The 25,418-nt window shown below is 40.9% G+C and overlaps 3 protein-coding genes across 4 annotated transcripts; 2 read left to right on the top strand and 1 right to left on the bottom strand.

The window, feature by feature from the left end:
* The first annotated feature begins 6,643 nt into the window (after nucleotides 1-6,643).
* On the top strand, nucleotides 6,644-19,240 carry triobpb (TRIO and F-actin binding protein b). Its single transcript, XM_042391764.1, has 13 exons — nucleotides 6,644-7,282; nucleotides 9,917-9,973; nucleotides 10,370-10,438; nucleotides 10,563-10,652; nucleotides 10,926-11,035; nucleotides 13,057-13,507; nucleotides 14,517-14,766; nucleotides 15,442-15,553; nucleotides 16,785-16,944; nucleotides 17,414-17,515; nucleotides 18,125-18,211; nucleotides 18,463-18,667; nucleotides 18,801-19,240. Exons 1-12 carry the CDS (start codon nucleotides 7,277-7,279, stop codon nucleotides 18,622-18,624), a joined length of 1,656 nt encoding a protein of 551 aa, XP_042247698.1. The 5' UTR covers nucleotides 6,644-7,276; the 3' UTR covers nucleotides 18,625-18,667; nucleotides 18,801-19,240.
* Nucleotides 19,241-20,408: 1,168 nt separating this feature from the next.
* Nucleotides 20,409-22,126, top strand: ndufa6 (NADH:ubiquinone oxidoreductase subunit A6). The gene is made up of 3 exons (XM_042391771.1): nucleotides 20,409-20,573; nucleotides 21,605-21,720; nucleotides 21,902-22,126. The coding sequence occupies exons 1-3, from the start codon at nucleotides 20,435-20,437 to the stop codon at nucleotides 22,031-22,033; spliced, it is 387 nt and encodes a 128-aa protein (XP_042247705.1). The 5' UTR covers nucleotides 20,409-20,434; the 3' UTR covers nucleotides 22,034-22,126.
* Nucleotides 22,127-23,830: 1,704 nt separating this feature from the next.
* On the bottom strand, nucleotides 23,831-25,342 carry LOC121883490 (essential MCU regulator, mitochondrial-like). Of its 2 annotated transcripts, none has more exons than XM_042391774.1 (3): nucleotides 25,090-25,342; nucleotides 24,629-24,793; nucleotides 23,831-24,062 (listed from the first exon to the last, which is right to left on the bottom strand). In XM_042391774.1, the coding sequence occupies exons 1-2, from the start codon at nucleotides 25,231-25,233 to the stop codon at nucleotides 24,656-24,658; spliced, it is 282 nt and encodes a 93-aa protein (XP_042247708.1). In that variant the 5' UTR covers nucleotides 25,234-25,342; the 3' UTR covers nucleotides 23,831-24,062; nucleotides 24,629-24,655. The 2 variants fall into 2 exon arrangements, with proteins under 2 accessions (XP_042247708.1, XP_042247709.1); XM_042391775.1 differs by having other exon boundaries at nucleotides 24,653-24,793.
* Nucleotides 25,343-25,418: the final 76 nt, after the last annotated feature.

The raw sequence follows: 25,418 nt of genomic DNA, 5'->3' as shown, positions 1-25,418 counted from the left end.
TATTATAAATTAATGAAGCTGGATCACTTACTGCCCTCTTGGGAAACACTTGTAATATGAGACGGAGTGGCAACGTACAGAAAGGATGTGTCTATACAGTGTTAAAACTATGACAACTCTACTTGATTCTATTTATGTTTCCATGACATGACTGCAGTTGTCTTGTGACAGTAAGATGTTTCAGAATATAGTAGATATTGAATTGTATCACTATAGTTCCAGTGTAATAACCTACCTACAGTTTCCTGGAGGTTGTAGAGATCAGCGCCAATTACTGACATTTACTGACAGTTAAGTCACATTTCAAGATCTTTTTAAGACTATTTAAAGAAGAGGGTCTATGGCAAGAATAAAGTGCTGAAATATTAATGAGGAAAGCCACGAGTCAGGTCGAGTTGCAGAGGTGTAACCCTAATCGAACAGCAGACTGAACACGAGTGTGTAGCAGTGGGGACAGACACTATTCAGCTAACCCTCTCTTTAAAGAGATGGAGCCATACAGACAGATCTAGGAGTGTCATGTATGTGCATTCCTACTCAGATTTAAAGCCACTGTTTATTTTCAGTGAACCTACACGCCTGTTAGGGTAAAAGCTATTATCAGTCAGACATGTCACATTGACATTTTTGTGAGCATTGCTTCTGTTTGGAGATACAATCATTGTCAAGAGCGACATCAGTGCCTCTTCCTCTTTGAGCTGTACCACCATCACTTGGATTGCTGCGACGTTGTGATTGGCCTGTATCTTACCTTGTCATCCTATCAGGAGGATTCTGATGGTTTGTCTGTGGTGAGCAGCTACTGTGGTGTCAATGGAGGCTATCTGGGTTATGGGGAGAGCTCTTTGTGCATCCTGAGCCCAGACTGTGAGCTTTATATCTGTGACGGCGACGACGACGACAGCACTGACAGGTAGGGGTACTGGATGGTGATCATTTTTTTAGGAGCACTTAAAAGGGGCCTCATGAACTTAAAAGTATAATTTTAGTTTTTACATCACCGGCAAATAATCTAGTCTCTCATGGCTATATTATAGATGAGCATAGCAAGTCGTGGAAATAATATCAAATGAATTCTACATTACTAGGTTACACTGGAGTATACTGGATGTATTGATGGAGCACTGACAGGGATATTTGTTTGACTTTGTCTTATTCTCTGATATGAAATGTCTTACACTTACATTTACTGACCTAAACTGGTTTACTTAATTTTGTATTTCAGCTGGAAGTCTGTGTCTTGGAGGTATTGAGGTATTGATTCAGGGGGAGAGCATGTAAGGTGTTGGATCACATCTCCTTGCTTAGGAAGAAAACCTTTTGAAATGTCAGTTCTGATTTTTGAGTTCTGCTCACGACGTTCTTTGACCCAAGGCTTCCATGCTGCTCCTGTTTCTCTATGAAATCTTCCTTTTTTGCCTCTTACATTGCTCCCCCCTCCCTTGCTCTCCACACTCTCAATCTCTCACCTTTCCATCTCTACTCTCATCATTCTTCTCCCATCTCCTCTTCCACGAAGCTGTCGGGACCAGAGTGACTATCAAGAGTTCAGTGGCTCCGTCAGTGCAGAGGACGAATACCTGCCAATCCGTCGTCATTCAACCAAACTCAGCATGACCCGGCTTGACCCTCCGCCCCACCGCCCCAACCCTCGGGCCTGGATGGACGAAGCTCGGAGCAGAGACAGCTTCAGTAGGCACTCAGGTACCTTGTTTATTGTTATTTTTGTTAATTGTTTCTTCCTTGGCAGATATGAAAAGGCATTGGGAAAGATGTGCAAACTGGTTTTAAAACTGTGCAAATATGTTGCATTTTATATGGGTGTCAAATTAAAATGTAGTAAAGTGGTTTTACACCGTAACTAGTGAAAACCAAAGTATGGAGATGGAGCAAAGTAACAGCATCACCTGATCCTTTTATTTGAACATATGCAGTTCTAAGTATTAGTCATATGCACCACTAGACTGAGCCTTCGGTAAACCTATGACTTACTGCACTTGACCAATCCATATCTAGTTACAGCCAAAGGTGTTCTTTACTTGGCAATACGATTTCATGTCACTAGCTGAGGTGTCCCAGAGCAATTATCAGTAATACAATATAGCTCAGTTTGTGTCAGGAAACCTTTGGTACTTGTTCAGTAGTTGAACTTTTATGTTTGCATCTCCTTCTTTCTATTTCTGTCACACTGCTGAACTCTTTTTTTCTTCCAGGATTAAAAGAAGACAGAGAGAAGCGTGAAAGTGGCTACTTCTCCCTGGGGAGGGCAGCAGGTGCCCGTTCACTCCGTGATAACAGCCCGTCTGCCCCTTTCCGCCATTTTGAGAGAGGACATCCCATCTTCAGCAACACAAACATCGAGCCTAAAGATATAATCCCCTTCAGAAACCCTAATCTTGGTGTGGCCTCTGAAAGACAGATACCAGTGGTAAATGAGGACCTGGCTGTGGAAATCCCTCCTCCTGACCCCTATGAAATTGCGGTTGAGGTTGAAGCACAAGTCGGTCCTCGCTCTCCGAGCCCTACTCCTTTTAAGATAGCTGAGTCGCTGGCCTCAACTGGGCGAAAAGGTTTCAGCAGTTCATACAGTCGGGGAAATTCTTCTTCTCACACTTCTTCCTACCAACAATCAGGACGTTTTGATTCCTTGAGGCAAACCTCAGCTCTTCAATCTCGCTCTTCTTCTCCCTCACGTGGAAACTTACCATTCAGACGCAGTGAGTCCACTACTTCCCTCAGCAGGCATAACTTTGATGGTGGAGGATGGTCTCAAGGGATGGAGCCAGGACCAAGAAGCTCCTTGCTAGGCACACATGGACGACGTGTCGAATCAGGAACTCTGCCAAGGAACTTCAAATCATTTGCTGGTTCAGTCAAATCCCAATCCAGCACGGTTTCCGATTTTAGGAGTGCCTTGCGAAAAACAGAAGTAAGTGCGTCTATAAGTGGTCGGGGTCATGACAGCAGAAGCTCATCTCCCTCAAGGAGGGACTATAACCCTGCAGGCCAAATGTCTCTCCGCAAAAGTGAAATCACCAGCAGTTTATCACATGGGCATGGACGCAACAGTCGTACTTCCTCTCCATCTAGGAGAACTTCTGACAGTCTGCATGACAGTCACAGTTCCTCACCGCCAAGGAGAAATTACAGTTCGTCTAGCCAATCCCTCCTTCGTAAATCTGAATCAATTATATCTCTGAATGGACGAAGTCACCATGGACGCTGTGGCTCCCCCATAAGAGAAGGCTATGATATTGAAAGCCAGGCTCTGCTGCGTAACCCAACAGCTAGAAATGGACTAAATGATCAAGAACATGAAAACCCCACCATGTCTCCAACCAGAAGAAGTTATGACACACCAAGTCAATCCATACTCCGTAAGACTGAATCAAGCACTGCAGGTAGCAGTCGAGGTCGAGACAGCCGTTGTTCCTCTCCTGGAAGGAGGGGCTATGAATCCCCTAGTCAGTATCAACTTAGAAAAGCAGACACCAGTGGTTCGTTAAATGGCCGAAGTCGTGAGAGTCGTAATTCCTCCCCTACAAGGAGAAGCTATGAAGCTCCTACGCAGTCTCTGCTGCGCAAGTCTGAGGTAAGCAACTCTGTCAGGAGTCGAGACAGCCACAATTTATTGCCTTCAAGGAAAAGCTATAATGCTCCTGATCAACGTTTACGGAAAACAGAAGTTGGTAGCTCCCTAAACAGCAAGAATAACAACAGCCGCAACTCTTCCCCCTCTAGAAAAAGCAGTGACCCGCCAGGCTACTCAGTCTTCAGAAATGCCACTAATGGAGACTCCAGCCGTTCCTTTCAGAGAAAAAACACTCACAATGACTCAAAATCTGACTCCAATCACTCACCACGCTCCTGGCGGGAATCGACTTATTCCCTCCGCAGCTCCTCGTTGTCTCGTGCCACTTCACCCTCTAGACAGACCACAAATGGCAGCAGAACAGCTTTCGTCACCTTGGAAACACCCAGGAGCCCCGACAGCATCAGATCTGGGATTGGTAGACGTGGCCTTGAAGATCGCTGCACCTCCCCAAATGACAAGAGGCCCCCCCACCGCACACGGAGCCCTTCTCCTTCACCCCAAATTCAAATGCGGAGGCACACCTCCTCCCAGAGCTCCATGGAGTCCTCAGAGTCAGGCCAACTGTCAGTGGGGTCCACAGGACGGAACAGGGAGGAGTATGCCATGATGGCCGATCTGCCGAAGGTCAAAAGGGTCTATCAGAGAGATGGACCAGGCCACATGGAACGGCCTCAGAATCACCAGCCCTCTCGGAGGCAGGAACTCTTTAAACCAGCCAGGTTAGACTCTATATTACACAAAGAATGGAAGGACTGGTGTGGGCAAACCCTAACCCTAACCCATTTAATAAAAGATATAGCATGTTTATTTAACTGAGCATTTTGTTGTGACATTTTCATGGTATTTCATACTGTATATCACAAACTCTGGGAGGTACATTTTTAAGCCATCCTGTAGCTGGATTTGCTTCTTCACCATCAGATTGGATAAAGTGCCCCAGTAGCCCAAATGGTTACTGCACATGCCACATAATTGCAACGTCCCTGGTTTGATTCCAGCCAGGGACTTTTGTTGCAGGTCATACCCATCTCTTATTTCCCCTGCCTTTTCACTGCTCACTATCAAATAAAGGCAAAAATACAACAACAAAAAAAGAAAAAGATTGGATAAATTTGACCAAATCAGACACACTGATGACCTGTTTGTGCAATTTCAGCCACTCCTTGAGCAAGCATCCCTCCAGAGAGTGGGAAGATACAGGGGACACTGAGAGAGAATGGCACTACAGTGGCAGTGGCTATCTATCTCGAGCTCACTCCTCTACCTCATTGCAGGTAGGCTGGTAGCAGTGAAGGAAAGTTTCATCAAAGGATAAGAAAAGTTTTTACTTAGCTTATTGATTTAGCTGTCTAAATCCATGTTTTATTAGAGTAACATTGAAAAAACTAAACATTACTGGGATAATATTACATTTAGCACAAGTGGTACACTGATCAATAAGAACCTTATTGGATTTTTGAATTGAAAGCATAGAGAGACTGGATTGTGAGTGGCAACAGTATAGAAGGAGCAGGTAATTGGGAAAATCACATATGCTATGTGCACTGCATTAAGCACCTTTTCCTCCTGTACAATATAATCTGTAGCATTGAAATTGCAGCTTGTGCTATGGGGGTTTTCACCTGCATAATGTGTTAGTGCTTAACCATATCTTTCACTTACCATACACCAGATTTGAAGTCTGTAGATGTGAATCTCTGGGGGTTTCTATGTTTGCTCAGTCGGGCATTGATGATTTTCATAACTACATGCTGTTCCTTTCCAGAGATCTGGCAGTCCCACAGCAGATGAGGGCAGTTCTTGGAAAGGTAATCATCACAGATCTGAGCAAATGCAGGTATGTGATAATGCCAGTCTGTTTATAGTGTATGTGTGTACTCTTACGATATGTCTGTGTGTGTGTGTGTATGTGTGTGTGTATCTCCCACTGTGCCATATGGAGGGTGAAGTAAAACATCATAAAACTGCAGCAAACACGGTTCAGTACAGGTTTATTGCTGTTTGGTCTATATCAACAAACAGTCTCTTTTGTTACATATTTACTAGACATGCTGGCAGTTTGCCCAGTGTTCACACAGATCCTGTCTATAATTGCAAAGCATTTATATATGTGGTACCTGAACCTGCCAACATATCTAATTGTATATCTGCACTTTTTAAATTCTTTCACTTTTAGCATCTGTCTGCTGTGCGTCTATAGACTTCACTTACACCCTACAGGCATTTCATAAGACTGACTGAGCTTTGTCAATTGTGGTCTGCTGGGGCATGTGTTGAAATTCCTGAACTGAAACCAATAGCTACCAAGAGAGGATTTTGTAGGGGGGAGTGCCACTTTGTTTGAAAGCCCAAAAGATTTTCAGCGAGGAAAATATAGCTTGTAAATTTGTTCTGTGTGTTTGGAAAGGTGGGGATGGCTAAACATTTACATATCAAGGACCTGCAAGCTTTTAGTGAGGTTTAGTAGCAGGGAGAGGGAGGGAGTGATACCTCAGGCTGAACATTTCAGTATGTTTTCTTGTTGTGATCACTGTTGTGTTTGCAGTTAATGAGGACTTTATTTTTCCTCATGTTGGTGATGGGGGCCCCACTGGATTCTTTTTTCCCCCAACCTTTATTGAGAAAACATTCAAATATACAAACTGTACAGACATGTACTCAACATAATGGTATACAAGAAAACAAGAATATGAACTTAAATAAACAAATAAATAACAATAATAAAACAGAATTGGGATAAATAAACTTCATTAACATAAAATTATGATTTAAAACAGCATGTTATTCTTCTTTAAAAAGTTCACTCTACAATTTGACAGTTTTATTACTTTTTTATCAGTCAGTTAAATCATTAATCGATTGATTGATACTTTTTTTTTAGTGATTTTAAGTTTGAGAATCTTAATATGTTCTTTAAATTCACATAAAAATCCAGTGAAATTGGGGGTAGCTTTTGTAATTTTGCATTCATGTATGTGGAATGTACCATATAGTATCAATAAATTTACAATGAATTCAATATTTATTATACATATATCATATTTATCAAGTTCAAAATATGTAATGCCATTTTTACACTCAAGTTTAATAGTATGATTAGTTTTACATAATATATAATCTTTCATTCGAGTCCAAAAAGTAACTGAATGTATACAGTGGCAAAATAAATGCGTTAAAGACACTAGTCGGTCATTGCTGGGGGGCCCCACTGGATTCCCCTGGAGGCCCCTGGAGGCCCCCGGACGTCACCGTGCGGTTAGGTAGGGTACGCTTGTTTTCTCAACCGTTCCTCGCGGATCCGCCCAGCAGGAAGTGGCTGACAGGGCAGAGAGAGAGAGCAAGCGAGCAAAAGGCACAGCAGCCGAAGTCACAAGTGTTAACATTAGCTACTTGTCAGAAAGTTGTGAAATTACCAGCTCGAAACACCAGCGGTGTATCCGTGTCGTGCACTTTCTTCCTGAGCCGGGAAAGAGGATCTACTCTGGACTGTGGCGGCTCGCTTGAAGAAGTTAACCTGCATATGAATGGCGGGGTTTTATCCAATTTCACCTAACACCAGTGTCCTGCGAGAAACTAAGGTTTTTGCCCGAGGCGTTTAGCTAAGCTGAGCACTAAGTCTGAGAGCAAGAAGGGGTTTGGTACTTTTCTTTTGTCTTCATTTCACCCTCTCGGGATATTATCATGACGGTAAGTTGTAGCCTAAAGACAGTTTTTGTTTAGTTTTGTTTCACTTCTTCCTGAAATGAATATTTCTGAACTCTGGCCCACAAGCTTAACCACTCACTTATTTCAGTTTGGTTTATTTATTTATTTGAACATTTCTAATTAAGGGTTAATGTAGACTAGTTTTTAATGGATCTTCCTGGTCAGTTTGAGTCGAGGGGTGGGTGTGTGTGTGTGTTCACTTTACCGCTAGCTGAAAAACCGACATATTTGTGATGTGTTGTCTCTATGCCCATGTACCCAGCTATAATTTGTACATTTCTGTTCCTGTGACAAGTCCACAAAGAAAAAAGACTCTGGTTGCCAGATGTGGTGTACTTTCATCTGTTTACTCTGTGTTATTTACAGTAGTGGCTTGTACTGTATGTGTCAGTTTTTACAGCCAGCTGTGACACTGGGTCCATGTTTGCACAGACAGACACTGCCAAGAAAACTTTGCAAATGTTTTCATAGAATAACCCAGAGGCAAATGGCTCTTTAAACCCTCTTTTTGTTTCACTGAAACACACAAACTGTCATCACAGCCAGCGTATACATGTAGACATAGCTGCTGCTCACATTGTGCACAGAGTTAATCTATTTAACTTAACAGAAACTAGTGAAGAGGAGAACCATACATGCTGTAAATAGGCCTAAAGCTCACCAGACAATACTCCTCTATGATGGGAGACAGGAGCCAGGAAGAGTGGAGGTTGTCCCAAACTGTCGCCAGTGGCTGACACCTCTTCCTTCTGTCTTTGACCTTTCAAGCAAGGTCACTGATCTGAGGGCACATGACAAGGAGATGCACTGTGGTATTAGGGTTATTCATAATGTCCCCCTCCTCCTTGGCCACTCCCTGACCCTGCTTATGGGCATGCATTGACTAGATAGGATTGATTTATGATGATGTTTGACAGATCATAACTTGCTCCAGCAGTTCACCTTCATAGGCGCAGTTTGGGCGAGGAAGGAAAGCGGACAGAAATAACAGACCACAGTGATTAATCTTCTTAGGCTCTTTCATGTTATAAAATGCAGCTGTCAGCCTCTAAAACAAGTTTCCTATTGTTTTCTTAGCTGACACTTGATGATCCAGCCATTAGTTGTGATTAGGATTTGTGTGTGTATAAACAACAATAAATCAAAAATCTTTTATATCCATGCCATATAGTTTCAAAAACGATTAAAGGAAATTTTATCGGCACACGGGGTTTATTACATTTAGTCATCAGACTGTATAATTGGTGAGATTAGAGAAGAACAATCAGTAGCATAGATGAACTGGCACATACAGAGAAAAAGTGGGTGTTACTGTGGCTTTCAAGAATACAGCTGAAGCCAGGAAGGGAGTATAACTGCAGAAAAGGGCTGGTTAAAGATCGCAGAACAGACAGAGAGTACATACAGAGAGAAAGAACAGAACAAAAAAATGTAGAAAGGTAATGAAATGAACATAACGGAGTTGCAACAGAGAGGGAAAAAAAAGTGATGGTTATGAGAAGCGAGTGGGAGACTAGATGACGAATGCAGAAAGGGGTTTAAAAGTGAGGAATGTACATGCCAGTGAAAGAGAGATAAACTAAGTGAGGAATGTATGTACGGTGGAAAAAGTTGCCTAATCTTCAATCTGGGATCACCTCCTCTCAGGGTACCTAGTGCATGTTTTCCTCTTTCTGTCATCGTGTCAAAAGCAAAAGAAAAAAATAGGCCGGTTTCTGGAAATGGCTTTGGGCAGCTAAAGCATGTTTTAATGTATCGTCTACTACAACACTGCTGGAGCAACAGATGTGCAAAACATGAACCAGAGCAGTTATGAGCAGACACTCCAGTTCCCACTGCAAATTTCATCAGTTTCCATATCTTTCCTCCCATCACTAAGGATGAGCTGCTCCAAATCCTAATCTCTCTGTCTGTTGGGTGTTGTCTTATTCTTTTTGTTGTCGTTCTTCACAGTCACTCGTTTCCTGTTTCTTTTTCACACCTCATATGTGTCTGTCTGCGCAACCCTTGCCCCTTTTTTTCATTTATCTGGTATGCTGCAGTGCACCCTGTTACATAAACATTAATAACAAAGGACTTTGTTGAATATTATCATTGAATATCCTTAAATATTAAGTGATAAAATTGGACTAAAACATCAGATAGTTTAGTGACCTAAACATATGCATGTGTTCCAAAACATAGTTTCAGATATTTTGTCTTGTGATTACAACAGAACACTACCAACTTTACCAGTTTCTGCATGAATTTTTAAGTTTCTCCATAGTAGAAACTGGTTCAAGGCCTTTGTGGTAAAATAGGTCAGCAGCATTGTTGTACAATGATAAAATAAACCTGTGGTGATGTGTGGTTTCTTGAGGAGAGATATCATTATGTTTAGTATTGCCCCACCCTTATAGTGTGCTTTGTTTCTGTTGTTTTTTGGTTTGTAATATCTTTCTCTGTTTTTCTTCTCCTCTGTTAAATCCTTTGAGACTTGTATGTGATAAAGGGCTGAACAACAACAACAAAAAAAGACACAGAGTTCCTTCCCTCAACTTCTGTATTTGTAACAGTTGTGTCAAGCATTCAGATGAAGGTCAGTGAACGTGACTCTGTATACTCTCTGCCTCGCAGCCCGACCTCCTCAACTTCAAGAAGGGATGGATGTCGAAACTGGACGAATTCGGAGAGGTAAAGTACAGTAAAGCAAGTCACATCCTCCTCTCCCTCCTTCTTCACTACCCCCTCTTCCCTCCTTCCCCCCCCCATTCCTAATGAGAAAGGTTGTGTGTAAGGCGATAGCGGCAGATTATCCTTGTTATCACAGTAATAATGTGGTGGCTTAAGGCACAACAGGTGTCTCCTCTCTTTGAATGATATGCTCGAATGAATGCGCCTCTCACTTCACACATCACCCATCACTGTAGGTCTGCGGTTTAACATGGGGCCTCAAGTGTCAATAATTCTCTATTTGGTCATAGAGTCCTAGATATTATCATTGTAATGTTGTGACATTTTTCACAAATTGACTTCAGAGTTGTTGATCTCTGTTTAGTCTTGGATTAACCGACATCTGTGTTTCTTTAGTGGAAGAAACACTGGTTTGTTTTGACTGATGCTGGGCTGAAGTACTACAGAGACTCGAGTGCAGAGGAGGTATTTTTTTAATTAGACATCTGAGCATTTCAAGCATAAACAGACATATTGTATCATTTATGACAATAGAAAAGGGGAAGAGAAATACACACAGTTTGAAAGTGTTGTTCTCTTTTCTGTACAGAAAGATGACTTGGACGGTGAGATCGACCTCAAATCCTGCGTGAAGGTGTCTGAGTTTGATGTGGGGAAGAACTATGGGTTTCAGATACAGGTGAGTATCAAACTCTGTCATAAACTGTGTATGTAACTGATGTTCTTGTGTATATTCATCCCTTCCCTCCTTATCAGCATCGACCACACCCGCTCTCAATTTTCTTGTTCCTCCGTTATCATGACTCACATCTCTTTCTCTCTTTGTCAGTTTCTCCTCCACTTCTCTCTCTATATATACTTCTTCTTTCTATTTTTCTTTATCATCTTCATCTCATCCCAATTCTGTCACATCTTTGTGTCTCCTTAACCTGCTTCCTCTTTTGTTCTCCAGACACGGGAGGCTCTGTTCACACTGTCTGCCATGACAGCTGGGATCAGGCGGAACTGGATAGAGGTTTTAAAGAAGTGTGTCCGGCCCAGCAGCTCACCAGACCTCACACAGTAAGTGTCATCAGAAATGTTAAATATAAGATCTTTAATGAATATAAGCAAATAGTTAATCGGAGGTAAAAAAGCATTTGTCACCTAAAATGTCTAGATTACAAGTTGAATATGTTTTACACAGGCTAATATATGAAATTTGTCATTTTTGAGCAAGTTGATTCGCAGGTCAGTCAGTCTTGACTTCTTATGATCACAGTTAAAGTAAGCAGTAGTGCTGGTTTATTGACACAAACTGAACAAATTACATTTTTACAACTGATAATTGCAAATTAAATTAATGTTAAAACACCTTAATGAAGTCAAGTATTTACTTGTTTTTTTCCGTTTCTGTCAGTTGGCTCCTCTGACTGTTGTTTTATCACTCACTTTATCAGGATTGCCTGATTGCAACTTTCAATATTGATTATCTGCAGATACTGAGTTTGATCTTGATATCTACATTTTCCTACATTGTGATTCTAATCTAAAGTAGGCAAAGTAAAATTTAGCGTGTAGTAGCCCAGCTTCACAGCTTAACTTAATGGTTTTCATTAGTGTTGTGTATAGTGTACTGCAGTGTTTTGTGTAATCATGGAAATAGAGGAGTGCCAGTTAGTGTGAAACCGGTTGTGACAAGAAGGTTGTCCCACATGAACAAAATACTGAAGTTCAAATGCAGTTTTTAACCAAAAAAATGATTTAGAGTCATGGTACACCTATAAAACGTTGCTCAACCATTGTTCAAAAAGAGTTTTTTTATACTCAACTGAGCAATTACTTTATAAAATACATAGCAATAAGTTTATAGTAGGACACTGCTATGAGGCCCTTTACAAGTCCAGTAAAGTAAACGATGCAAACATGGGCTCAAGACCTTGGTTCAGGTACATGGGAGTATACTAATATCATAGACATATGTAATAGAGCAAAGGAACTACAGTTCAGGTTGCTGCATCGCCTTCAGATATCGCCTCAACTCAGATATAAGATGGACCCAAAGAAGTGGACTCTGTGTATTAAGTGTATTAAGGAGGTTGGTAGTGGACTTATGGACTTGTGTACATATTCAGGATTTCTGAGTGAAAGTAGTTTCAAAGCTAAATTTAGTTTTCAATTAAAGAATTGGATTTGGAGCCAGTATGCCTTCTGTTAGGAATGCCACACCTACAAATCAAGGGAACTTACAGAAAAAAATTGCTGAATGCAGGTAAAAGCATATTACTAAAATGGATTTCAAATAAGCCACAACAGCCTTAGAATGGCCTAAGTCAATATTCAACCTTTTACCCATGAATATCTCCATTCCTTGATTACGTATGCTGAAGGGAGGCTTTGTTGTCTGTATTTTTATTTATGATATCCCACCATGCTTGTGAACTAAGGCTGTACTGTGCTACATGTACAGTTTTGGAGGGACTGTGTTACAGGAGGGACGTTTTCAGAGGGATCTGGTGCTGTAAAATCTGTGTATATATGAATAAGACGTAATGATTGCATAATTAATAATAAAGATATGTTTAAAAAAATGTAATAATGCAAGAGTTGATTGATTCAAAAATAAACTAATGAATCGATATAGCAATAATTGTAACTTGCAACTTCTTGCCCCGAAGAGCAACACCTAGGGAGGTCATGTGCTTTAGTCCACATGTTTTGAGGTGCTTGCTGCGTATTGTTTTAAGATTGGTTGCCTCAGCATTCTCGATTTGCACATTTCAGGTCTTGCTGCAGTTCGGCCTTGGTTAAATGCAGTTAGATAAGAGGCTGTTAGTCACGTTCACCAGGCAACTTTGCCCCTGAAGAGTATCAGTCGCTGTATATTTTGCCTGTTGTAGAGTTTCATTGATTACTTTTTTCATAATGACTCACCAGCAGCTGTGCTGTGAGGCTTTTTATGCTGTTGATTTACTTATTTTATCATCCTTGATGAATTTGTGATTGATCCATTAATCACTTCTTTATTTGATTAGAGTCGGATGTTTCTTTTCTTTCTTTCTTTTTGATTGCACTGAGCTTTTTTTGTCTCAAATTTTCTCTAGATTGCCTGACAGCAGCAGTGACAAAGAAAACTCCCACACTCGCTTTCTACTGTCTTCACGTCGCCCATCATCTCGTCATGCTGATGTTCAGTCAGAAGCACCGACCTCCGCCCCTCCCTCTCATCGTACGTTTGACTATGTTGAGCTGTCCCCCGTTCCTGCCTCTTCCAGCCCTCTGCCAGCCAGTCAGAGAGAAGCAGGAGAGGGGCAGGGGAGGGAGCAAAGCCAGTGGCAGGAGGAGAGGACCAGAGACACCACAAGCAGCCAGTGGGAGGCTGTGCTGTCCAGGAAGGGCACTGGCGTAGGAATGAACCAAAGGCCACGCATGGAGGATGAAATAGAGAAAAAGTGGGCTGAGTTTGAACGCATGCCGTTAAAGGAGATGAGTTCCTTACCAGCAGTGGGGATACGGTCTTCCAGCCAGTCAGCCAGTGAGGCGCTGCAGAGGGAGGTAGTGCATGGCGATGATTTTCCAATTTGCAAATTAAATAAAATGCAAATTAACCCTTCATCTGCCCGGATGAAGTAAACATTTCTTGTTTCTGCCTTTTAACACTTGAGTCACTGTTCTTCTGACTTGCCTCTGCTTTTCAGCAGTGTTTTCCATCTAAAATATGCAAATAAAAAATAAAAAATGGATCAGTAGCCTGGGAAGAATACAGATAGCGATATGGGAAATACTGTTGAAACTCCTACCTGAATCTCTGTGTGCAGTGATCTGCTTGTTTTGGTTTGCACCTATGTTTGCTGTCTCTGACAATAATGCTGTCTAGATATGATACACAGGCTGAGCTGCACCAAAGGGCCAGACAGTTTATATGATATATATAAAGACAACTGCTAAATTCATGTTAAAGAGAAGCCTTTGTGCTTCTTTTTTTACTAATTAATATTATTACAGTGTAAGGAAACTCAGATGCTTTCTTGATGTGTAAGCTTCATCTATAGGTAGAATCTATTTAGACAGGCTTTGAAAGGTCAGAAGTAAGTGGGGTTAAAGTTCAAATAATTTGAACTTTGAACCTACCAACAGCTGTAAAATTCAAACAGTGCACAAGGTCCAAGGTGGTAGTGCAGTGGGTGTTAGCATCACCCAGCTATCCATAAAAGAACGATGGCTGATGCTGGTGCTTAGTGGTTCTGTCTATGATCATGTGTAGATCTTGTGTTGACAGTGGGACACTGCAACCGATTCATTGATTTGACTGAAGTATTCATTTAGTTTATTCTATGTACAAGTCAGTGAGTTTGAATGAATTATTCCTACTGGTGATAAAGCATAGAGTCGTACCTCACTGTTAGCTACCCAAAAAAAACGTATATTTCTATCACTGCTCGTCTTTCACTGCCAACACCAGCTTTTGTACCATCTCATGTAAACATGCTCATCACATATAAATGTTAAATTGGTCGACTTCTGTCTGTCAGTGGGCTTTACCTCCATCTTCGTCTTTTCTCAGGTGGCGTCACTGAGGCAACAGCTGGAGCAACTACAACAGGTGGGAAGAGGAGGAGTGGGAGGGAGAGGAGGAGGGGGGTTGCGGGGCGGCTGTGGCCCTGAGGCCCCCTGCGGCCGCAGCCTGGCAGCCATGGAACGTGCTCATCGACAAGCGCTTGAGGAGCTGCAGAAGCAGCACGACCGTCAGATCAAGGAGCTGGAGAAGGAGAAGAACAGGCTGTTGCTGGAGGAGACCCAGGACACAGCACGAGGTCAGCAGACCAGACAGGGAAGAAGGTCTCAAGACCAAAATGATTGTGTAATTACTCAACTGAGAAGATAATTTTACTAATAAAATATGAGAAGGTGTTAAGAGTGCTAAATATAACTTTTACTGCGCTATTAAATGGGTAGTCATTGGGAGGGTAACATGATAAGGATAATTTGTCAGATCCGGGTTGGGGGCAAAGGTCAAATAGAGTTCACTGTGAACTAAAGGTTTTATTGTAGTATTAGAGTATTATAGGTACGGATTCTTATGATTGTCCTCTGGTTATTTTTCTTGTTAAACTACACTGAGCAAAATCATATAGAAAGCATTACCAGCAGGACCTTTATACTCTCCTCTAGTGTCATCATTCCACTTTCATGTTAAGGTGTTGAATGCATGTGAATCATATAATTTGGCATTTAATCTTAGAATATACATAATACGCACTTATCTTAAATTGACCGTTATATCTTAGCATTCTATATAAATCCTGTCTTTTTTTAATGTAGGTTAACACATTTCTGGTGTTCACATTGAACTGTTTTCTTCAGAGCTGTTCTCAGTTGATCTTGATTTCTTTTACCACCCTGAGCTTCTCCGATCAGGCAAAATCTTTTATGTGCCGTTATCAGTTACCAGAAGATCATGTCGAAGTTGTGTCATGCTTGTTTTTCAGTAATGGAGGCTTTGAAGAAGAAACACAAAGAGGAACTGGAGAGAGAGGTTGAGAAAGTCAAGAGGCTAAGCAGCGGAGTACTAGACTCACATTCTTTGCGAGCCCAACAACAGTAAGTAACTTCAAATCATTTTTTGCTGTATTATAGAGAACGTACACCGGCCACCCAGATACTTGTGGGCACATGAAACTGAGCAGCAACACAATCAACCAGTTTGTATGTCTGTTAGCATGACACAGAGTCCTTAACATCACTATCAGTTTAGAAGAAACAACCATGTGTTTTGATTTGTTTGAGTGATAATCTAAAGCTACATAGTTGCTTGCATGCTAAATTACAAAAATACATGCTGGAGTTCTTCCACTTTGTACAAGAACTCCTGTCCTCCCAGCCTATTGTTGTTAGCACTTACACAATATATTGCCCTGGAAATAAATGATTGGTTGTAGCATAGCTCAGTCTCAGTCAGTGCAGGCCAATATTTGTAATTTATGTGAATAGCTCTCTTGTGCTTTTAAGTAGGAGCTAGTTGGCCACAAGCAGATTTTCTGTGAAATAAAGGCTGGAATTTGCAGACTTCAGGCAAACCAGGGTTCCTTGTCTAAGCAAGGCCATTACCACAGTGGCCACTGGGTCCTGTCAGGCACTTAAGGAATGTAGAAGAATTTGGTCATGGATTAGTTTTCCTTTGTAAGCTTCACAAGGCCTTTGACACAACGCTGTCTCAGTGGCTGCGACTGGAACCTGCATTTTAGGGCTTATCTGTGTTGCCTACTCTGCGATTTTCGCTCTTTGCATTCTATTCCTTATTTTTGTGGTTATTGGTCATGAGCAGTGAAACGGTTTAAAACCACAGTAGGAAATACTTGCCTCATGAAAATGGAAAAACACCCATATACTTTTTTATAGCTTGTTGCCATTATTAAATATGATACATACTTAAATATAATATGTATTATGTAATATTACACTTTAAATGCTTTAGAAGTATTCAGTAAGTGCAGAGCAGAATAAAGAAGCTAGCATGTTAACTTTGGTTGTTTGTACATGATGTACAAACAAGAAGAGCTGGTCTCACCAGAGCACTGCTGTGACATAAAGTACTTCTCTAATTCTGAGCTTGATTATTTTGTATGTTAAATACATGTTGAATTTTATAGTTGTTTCCTGTCAATATGTCATTTTTGCTGCTCTTGTAGTAAAATGAAAGCAGATGATGTGACACACCGTCTGTCATCAAGCAGATGTGAAGCTGCAGCATCGCAGTTGTTATGTCTTCAGTTTAGTTCACTGAGGAGCCAACATGAACACAGTTTTATGTGTTTTCATTACATTTCCGCAGGGCAGAAAGTCAAGCCTTACAGAGAGAGCTGGCCGGACTGTCTGAGCGCTACTCTCAGAAGTGTCTGGAACTGAACCGAGCTGAGCAGAACAACGCTGAGAGAGAGAGGGAGATCAGCCGCAAGGAGAGAGATATGGAGCAGCTGAGAAAAGAGAACCAGGTGAGTTATCAGCAGATTAGAAATATGTACACATAAGAACGGGAAAAGTGATACAGCAGTCTTTTATCTTTAAAGTCTTAAATAAGTCTAAATGGAAGATATTTCTCCTCTATGTTGCGCTGGCAGGTGTAATTCTTTATATGCATGATATTTTTACTGACTGTAATTGTAAATGTTTTAATTTAGATCATTTTTAAAAAGCCTGGTTCCAGATTTAGTCTGAACCATTATTCTGTCCATCCCTTGAACACTGCGTATAATCAGGGACAGGTGAGAGGTCTCACACAGTATTTGTTATTTTGCACTATGCAAGCACAGTAAAGTTGCTGACATGCTGCTGTTTTGTGGTGATGCAGTAAAAAAGGAAGTGTGGAGTCCCCATGTAAGACTATTAAACCATTGTCTGCAAATGTATGCCAACCAGTGTTCAAAATTCAAAATGCTAGAGATAAAATATTTTCTTTTGCAGGACTTAAAGGCCCGTTTGACGGAAGAGATCAGCCGTATACAATCTACCATCACAGATCAGGGCTCAGAGGACAACAAAGTCAGGACGCCCTGTGAACTAGAGGTAAAGGTTCTAATACTGTAAACTGTACTCAGACTCTGACTGTAGTCAACATTTATAATTGTGGACAAATACGTAAGGAGTTACCTGAAAACGCAACCAGCTCTCTCTGACTGCCTCCAATTAACCAAGAAACAAATACGATGTGCTAATTTGGATTCTCATCTTAAAATTGGATAAAAGAAAATCAGATTGACGTTAGCCTGTGATTGTACAGAGGTACCTGTGTGTAGTTCATCTGATGCTGTGTACATTTAAATTAAATTGGTGTTATGTTATGGTTTTGTTATGTAAAACATAACATGATGTGCTTATCATTTTATTTACACTCATTCTGGTTACTAAACTGGTGTTGTTGTTTTCAGAATACAAAGAGATTGTCATGATAAACAGTAATTGGCCAAAAGCCCAAGTTACTTTATTTACTGTGTGAATTACAGAGAACACCCACTGTTCCTATCATAAATCAGCCAGAACACAATTACTGTGTTTTTGTTGGACTCAAATGATAATTATAAGGATTTAGGGCCATAAAAAGATGTTGTATATGTCTGTTTTTGTTTTCTTTCTTTTTGGCAGCAAATGATAACCACACTATTGTTTTTCTCCCAGGTCCTTCTCAGGGTGAAAGAAAACGAGATAGAGTACTTACACAAGGAGATCAGCTGTCTAAGGAACGAACTGCAGTTTCTTAACACGGTACTGTGTGTGTGTGTGTGTGTGTGTGTGTGTGTGTGTGTGTGTGTGTGTGTGTGTGTGTGTGTGTGTGTTTGTGAGAGAGAGTGAGTGAGTGAGTGGTGGAAAGAAACTAAGTACATTTACTCAAGTACTGTACTTAAGTAAAGTTCTCACATGATTTCATATCAATAAATGTTCAAATGATCCAATATTTCACCAAAAATCAAAGATTAGAGAAAAAGTCCAAAAACTGAAAACAGATTTGATTGCAGGAGAAACGGCTGGCGTGTGAGCGATATACAGAAGTGCATGAGGAGCTGAGCGGGATGAAGGGCCGGAGTGAGCGAGAGATCCAGAGTCTAAAGGAGCACTTGAGGCTGGCCATGGCTGCTCTGCAGGAGGGGCAAAAGCTGGGTAACAGCCTGGACCACTGAGAACCTGCTGCTGGTACTGATGCTCTAGCAGACACAGAGACAGGTGTGAACCGATGTAAAACAGGCGGAGAAATGGCATGAAAAGTCATCAAGTCAACAACTGTCCCTATGGAGATTTTCGAAATTTATATTTCAGTTCATTTTTTTTTTCGTTTTCTGTGTTTTTTGTTTTGCAGGCGTGTCTGCACCATGGTGACTGAATCAAAAACAGATACAGAAAAGCCGAAGAGATGATTGTTGGACTTGTATAGTTCTGGCTGTGTGGAGACCATGATAGTGCCTTAGTTTCAATCATTCTGCCAATGAGCAGCATAGAGTAGCTATTAGCTGGTTTCATTACACTGGGCCACACATGATATATAAAACTGCACTTTTCATTTTTTTATTGTGGCTTTTGCTTTTGTGAATGCAAACATGTATGAGTGCGCATCTGGTCTGAAAACTGGAATATTTGTTGATGACATTTTTTATCAGGTATTGTAGATAGAGTTCATACTGTATCAGCTTTTTTTATTGGATAAACTTCTCATTGCGTCTGTGTCTACTGCCTGAGACACCAGGAATCAACACAGTTACAGAAGAGTTAGTGTCATCACAGTTTGGTATGTTGTACAGCTTTTGAGTCATGTTTACTCCCTGAAAGGGGCACACGGTTCTTTTGAAATGGGAGCTTATCATTTGCTGTAATTTTTTTTTTTTACCTGTGCTTATATGATGTTTTCTTTGTGAATATGAAATATATAAAATATAAATATTGGGATTAATACAGGACAAAACAGCAAAGGTTTCTAATTCCAGGCATGCTGATTTGGAAGTTGAAGTGATTATGTATAAGCAAATTCAGGCTCAACTTTCTTTTGTGATGCTTGTAGAAGCTGTTGAATGAATGTTGTCCCGCATCACGGATTTTTTTTTTTAAAACCATGACTGAGAAGCAGGAACTGTCTAAAAATCAAGCTTCCAGTCTCCCCTGATCATTACTGGCCTATATGTGCCGTCACCACAATGAATGACAGGTGTTGCGTTGATGAGCCAATTTTTTATTGACCGTATGTATTGTGATACATTGACTTATCTACCTACCTTTTGAAAAAATATATATTTAATGTTCTGTAGATCCTGTATCATCTTTGTAAATTATACACTTTTTGCAATCAATAAAATAAGGTTAATAGAAACACCTGTGTACTAAAGTCAATGATGCTGTATAGCTCCTGCTGATTAGAAGTACACACATGCTTATATCTGTTAATCTTCATTTTATACTAATAGAATATTGCCACACATACAGTACAAACCTATTCAAAGATTATGCATTGCTGTATGATAACCTAGTGTTTCACAAATGTACAAGAAATGGGATGTTTCTAATATTTTGTCCACCTTACTTACATATATGAATGAGGGAAAAAATATTGCAAACAAATTACCTCCAAGTATTATGGCGTGTTATACAGCAACATTAATTACCTTGGAGCTCAGTGTCAACAACAGCAGTCTACTTCACCAGACTGACGCCTGTCTTGAACCATCCAGTCCTTTAGGGGGCACCAAGGTCTCTGTCAACATAATCACACCGTCGAGCAAGTAAAACGGGAAACGATACAAAGGAAATATTATATATAAATCTTAGTATTAATATATTTGAAACATAAAATGATCTTCTAATGTTAGCTTGTTACTTAGTTACTTAATTGATATCAAAAATTCCCCTTTTTGTTCTTTAAACTACTTTACATGTTAATGTTGTTTGAGTTTGACTGTTGTCAATAAAGTTGAGAGAAAAAAAAACGATACTAAGGTAGCAGTCATGGCGACCACAGCGGCGACCCGAACGGCAGCTGGTGCCGCCAGAGTTGTCAAACCAATTTTTAGCCGGGACCTAGACGAAGCTAAGCGCAGGGTCCGAGAGCTGTACCGGGCCTGGTACCGAGAGGTCCCTAACACAGGTATGTCGGTCCGCTTAAAAGGTGTTTAAAGATTAGCGAGAGCGTCAAGGTCGTGTCTATGTGGAGGTCCAGCATAACGGCTAACAGTAGCTACAAGCTAACCTGTCAAACATATGCAGATGTTAAATATTCTTCAATGTTTGGTATTGTCGTATCGCTTAGGTTAACTGAATAATGAGCAAACTATAGAGTGAAAGCGTTCATACCTTGCAGTGTCATATTTAATCGTCTCTGAAAAGCAATATCAAGTGTAACATTTTAATTTGCATGAAGACTAAAAAATTGTGTTTTCATTATGGCTTATGAGTGTTATTGTACACTTACAGTAGTTTTTAGAAAACAACGCTGTAACCCTCCATGCTCATCATTTGTTCTGTGGGCCCATAATCCAACATAACCCAACCTTTTTATAGATTAAGTGTTGCAAGGGAAAAGCTTCCAAATAAGGCTTAAATAGTTAACACTTTGACATTGGACAGTCTCGGGGTTAAAGGGTTGTTATGAGTGTGGTCTTATTTTCCTAGTTTAGTACTTCTGACAGCTTTATGTAGAATCTGTGTTTACACTGTGTTTACATTTCAGCCCTAGTTAATTCATCAGAACCGCAGTCTAGTTTGTTATTAATCTTAATTTCTCCTCTTCACTCCCTGACTTGGTATAGGAGTCTATTTTTTTTCCCAACATTAATAGACGAGGCTGGAAATTTTCCGTATTTTATCATTTTCAACACCAAAAATGAATATATCCTTCTATCAAATATTGCCTGTTTAGCCAGAGCCGATATATTAAATTCCTCTGTGCTGTTAGACCTCCACTTTTGTCAAAAATATCAAAAACGCATAAAGAAGCCTCATCATTGCATGTTGTGTGAAACACATTGTTGGTTTTTGTCAGGGGTTTTGTTGACCGAGACAAAAATATAGAAATAACACCAGCCTCAACATGTAAAATAAACTTAATTAATACTTAGTTCCTGGATGAAGTTGATGTGGTGTAAACGGACTAATTTTTGCTTGTATCTTTCTCTTCAGTGGCAACGTTTCAGCTGGATATCACAACACGACAGGGAAGAGACAAAGTGAGGGAGATGTTTGACAAAAACAAGCATGTCACCGATCCCCGTGTCATTGACATGCTAGTCATTAAGGTAAAAACCTTTCAACTTCCTAACTGAAGTAACAAGTAATTTGGTCCTCGGGGTGCTTTTTAGTCGATGTTTCACAGGCACAGTTGAATAAATGTAGATGTAGTATGTTACTCGACACAACATCCTGTTTCTTCTCAGGTGTGCTCAGAGTTTTTATATGTGAATTTTATCTAATCTTCAGGGGAAAATGGAACTCCAGGAGACAATCCATGTCTGGAAGCAGAAGACTCACATGATGCGCTATTTCCACGAGACCGAGGAACCTCGTCCTACTGATTTCCTGTCCAAATTCTACCGGGGTCATGACCCATGAACTGTGTAGATTTTTGCTTACCTTTGACCCCACTTTGCCTGTGTCCAGTGTGACAGATGTTCCCCTTTACTGTAAATACACACGTAACTCTCACATTACTATGGTTGTGTCTTTTTTTATTCAGGATCAATCAGTCAGGTGTATATACAGTGAAAATAGAACATTACGTAAACAAACACCAGTGCACTTTGACTGATTGTGTGATGCTGTTTTATGAGTGTACAAATGCCACCAACTCACACCAAACTACTGATTATACAGACATGGCCGAAAATATTGGTACCTTTCTACCTTATTTTAAAAAAAACTACATTTTCTCTGTATTAAGTTGAAACTGACAGAAGTATATGGTATCCATCACTCTTTATTTCACATTGAATATAACTCAAACTTTGCTTTTGATTTACAACTTCACAATAAATTAAAATGGCCAAAAATATCAGTACCCTTAACGTAATATTTTGTAGCACAGCCTTTGGAGGCAATAACTGCAGTCAAGCGCTTTCTGTAATTCTGAATAAGGTTTCTCCACTGGTAGTTCGGCCCACTATTCTTAAGCAAATTGCTCCAGTTCTCTCAGGTTTGAGGGGTGCCGTCTCCCAACTGCAAGTTTCAGCTCTTTCCACAGATGTTCAATGGGATTCAGATCAGGACTCATAGCAGGCCACTTCAGAACAGTCCAACGTTTTCTTCTCGTCCACTCTCGGGTGTTTTTTTTATGTATGTTTGGGGTCATTATCCTGCTGGAAGACCCATGACCTGCGACTGAGACACAGCTTTTTGACACTGGGCTGTAGGTTTCACTCCAAAATGCCTTGATAGTCTGATTTCATTGTACCCTGCACAGATTCAAGGCACCCAGTGCCTGAGGCAGCAAAGCAACCCCAAAACATCTCTGAGCCTCCATGTTTCATGGTAGGCATGGTGTTCTTTTCTTTGAAGGCTTCATTTTTTCTTCTGTAAACATAGAGTTGGTGTGGTTTACCAAAAAGCTCTAATTTTGTTTCATCTGTCCAAAGCACATTCTCCCAGAAGGGCTGTGGCTTGTTAACATGCATTTTGGGGCAAAGTCCAGTCTGGCTTTTTTGTGTCTCCCTCTTAGAAGTGGGGTCTTCCTGAGTCTTCTACCATGGAGCCTATTTTCATTCAGATAGCGACGGATGGTGCGACTTGAAACTATTGTACCTTGAACTTGAAGATCAGCTTGGATCTGTATTGAGGTTTTCCTTGGTTCTTTGTTGACCATTCGAGCAATCCTTCTGTTCAACCTCGGGCCAATTTTCCTCTTGCGACCACGTCCGGAGATGTTGGCAACAGTTCCATGAGCCTTAAACTTCTTAATAATATTGGCAACAGTGGTCACAGGAACATCAAGCTCTTTGGAGATGGTTTTGTAACCTTTACATTGACCATGCTTGGCTATTACCTTTTTTCTAATGTCTTCAGACCACTCTCTAGTTTTCCTTCTGTTTTTCATGTTCAGTGTGATGCACACAGTGGCACAAAACAGCAGAGTGAGTAATTTTCTCCTTTTAAACTGGCTGCATGAGTGATTATAAGATTGAAAACAGCTGTGATACTAATTAAAACACAATAGTCTGCTTAAAGTATCACTACAAATCAATGATTTCTTACAACTTTTTTCTACCGCAAAACAACTTTTTTGTTTTGTTCAACTGCAAACCAAACATAGACATGTACTGATAATAAAATATCTTTTCATTTCAACACTGTTCAGGGCGAATGGTGCATTACTTTAATAAAATGCAAGGGTACCAATAATTTCGGCCACGTCTGTATGTTGCATTTTAAGATTGTCATTCCCTTTTATTAAGACTTTATTAGTGCATGCAAATATAGTACAATATTCAACCTGGGACAGCCCTATTGCAGTGTCGATAACAGCAAAAACCCTGAATCCAGTGCCAGCAAAGACAACTTAAGAACACAGCAGAGGGAACTGGAGGAAGGCATTCATGTGCTCAGAGGCTCAGACTCGTCCTCAGTGGATTTGACAAGACAAGACAACCTGTGGAGGAAAGAAAGAGTGTGAGTGGTGCCTTTTTAAAAATGTATGCCTGCATCCTATTTTAAGTAGCATTATGTGCTATCAAACACTGACACCATTTCTCAATTCTGACTAAAATATGTCTGGCAGCTGCAATAATTACATAAAGGCACTGAAATGCTCTCTACTGATGTATTTGAGCTAGTGATGTGTGATGTGATGTGTGTGTTTTAATGTCTGATTCACATGATTTTTGAAAGCATATCATTTTGTTAAAGCAATATTTCTCATTCTCACATTCATTTGATATGTTGTGAACTGGGGCTGAAGAAAACAATGAAATGAAAGAATTGCAGTACAGTTCTGGTTGAGAGGTGATCCTGATTCAGCATGTACATGAATGTTGCATCAGTATATAGTCTGGCCTGGTTAAGGGGCCCCCCTCTTGCTTGGGGCCCCTGAGAGCGAATTTCCCCTACCACTGCTGCCACAGAACATTACATGCACATACCAATCCCAATTCAACATAGACTGAACAAGGGTGCCACAATTCACAGTGAAGCCCATAACTCCCAGCCAAGTGATACCTGATAACCAGAAGCCCTACAGACCCTTCAGTCATCGTCGTCATCGTCTTCGGGGACAAAGATGTCGTGCTCCTCCAGCAGCGCTGCAAAGTTCTTGCTGATCTGAGTCCCCACATACAAGAAGGGCACCACTACCAGAGCAATCCGGATAAGGCCGAAGGGGGTCTGCTCACCAGTGTCACACATCCCACCATAGAAACAACTAAATCAGTTCATGTCAAGCAGCCTGTGTAAGATTGACTTCTACTATATTTATGAGAAAGACTGCAGTAGAACTGTTTATTATAATCAACACATTTTTTGGGGGGTACACACAGATCAGAGGCCCTCAGACAAACATCCATCTATTTCTCCACTCATGATTCTATTCCTTCAGCGACACTCCCTTCTCTCCTGCGTTGTATCTCAACACAGAGCTGTAATTTACACACACCACTCTGACGCCTCTAATCAGCACTCACCTTCTTGGGTTTGGGCAGAATGGCACCGGATGACGTGCTCACGACTGTCCGGCACGGTGTCACGGTCCTGCCCGTCCAGAGCGGCGAGCAGCGAGCGTTTCTGAGGCCCGACAGCCTGACCAGACGACCGAGAGCCGACGTCATGTCAACAGCGAGTGATGCGGCAGCAATGCGGAAAACGGAGCTCACTTTTTTGGGGGGGATGTGGAGCTGCAACACAGCGCCGCCCTGCGCCACGTACTCCCACTCTCTTATTACGTGGTTGTCTGCGCAATTTCAATGAATACAGAATCTCGAGATACTGAGGTTAGAATAAACGACACGAGATA

Source organism: Thunnus maccoyii, chromosome 18, assembly GCF_910596095.1.
Source record: "Thunnus maccoyii chromosome 18, fThuMac1.1, whole genome shotgun sequence".
In the NCBI taxonomy this organism is placed as follows: domain Eukaryota; kingdom Metazoa; phylum Chordata; class Actinopteri; order Scombriformes; family Scombridae; genus Thunnus; species Thunnus maccoyii.
Note: the sequence above shows the minus strand (reverse complement) of the source record. Positions and strands in the feature narration are given on the sequence as shown.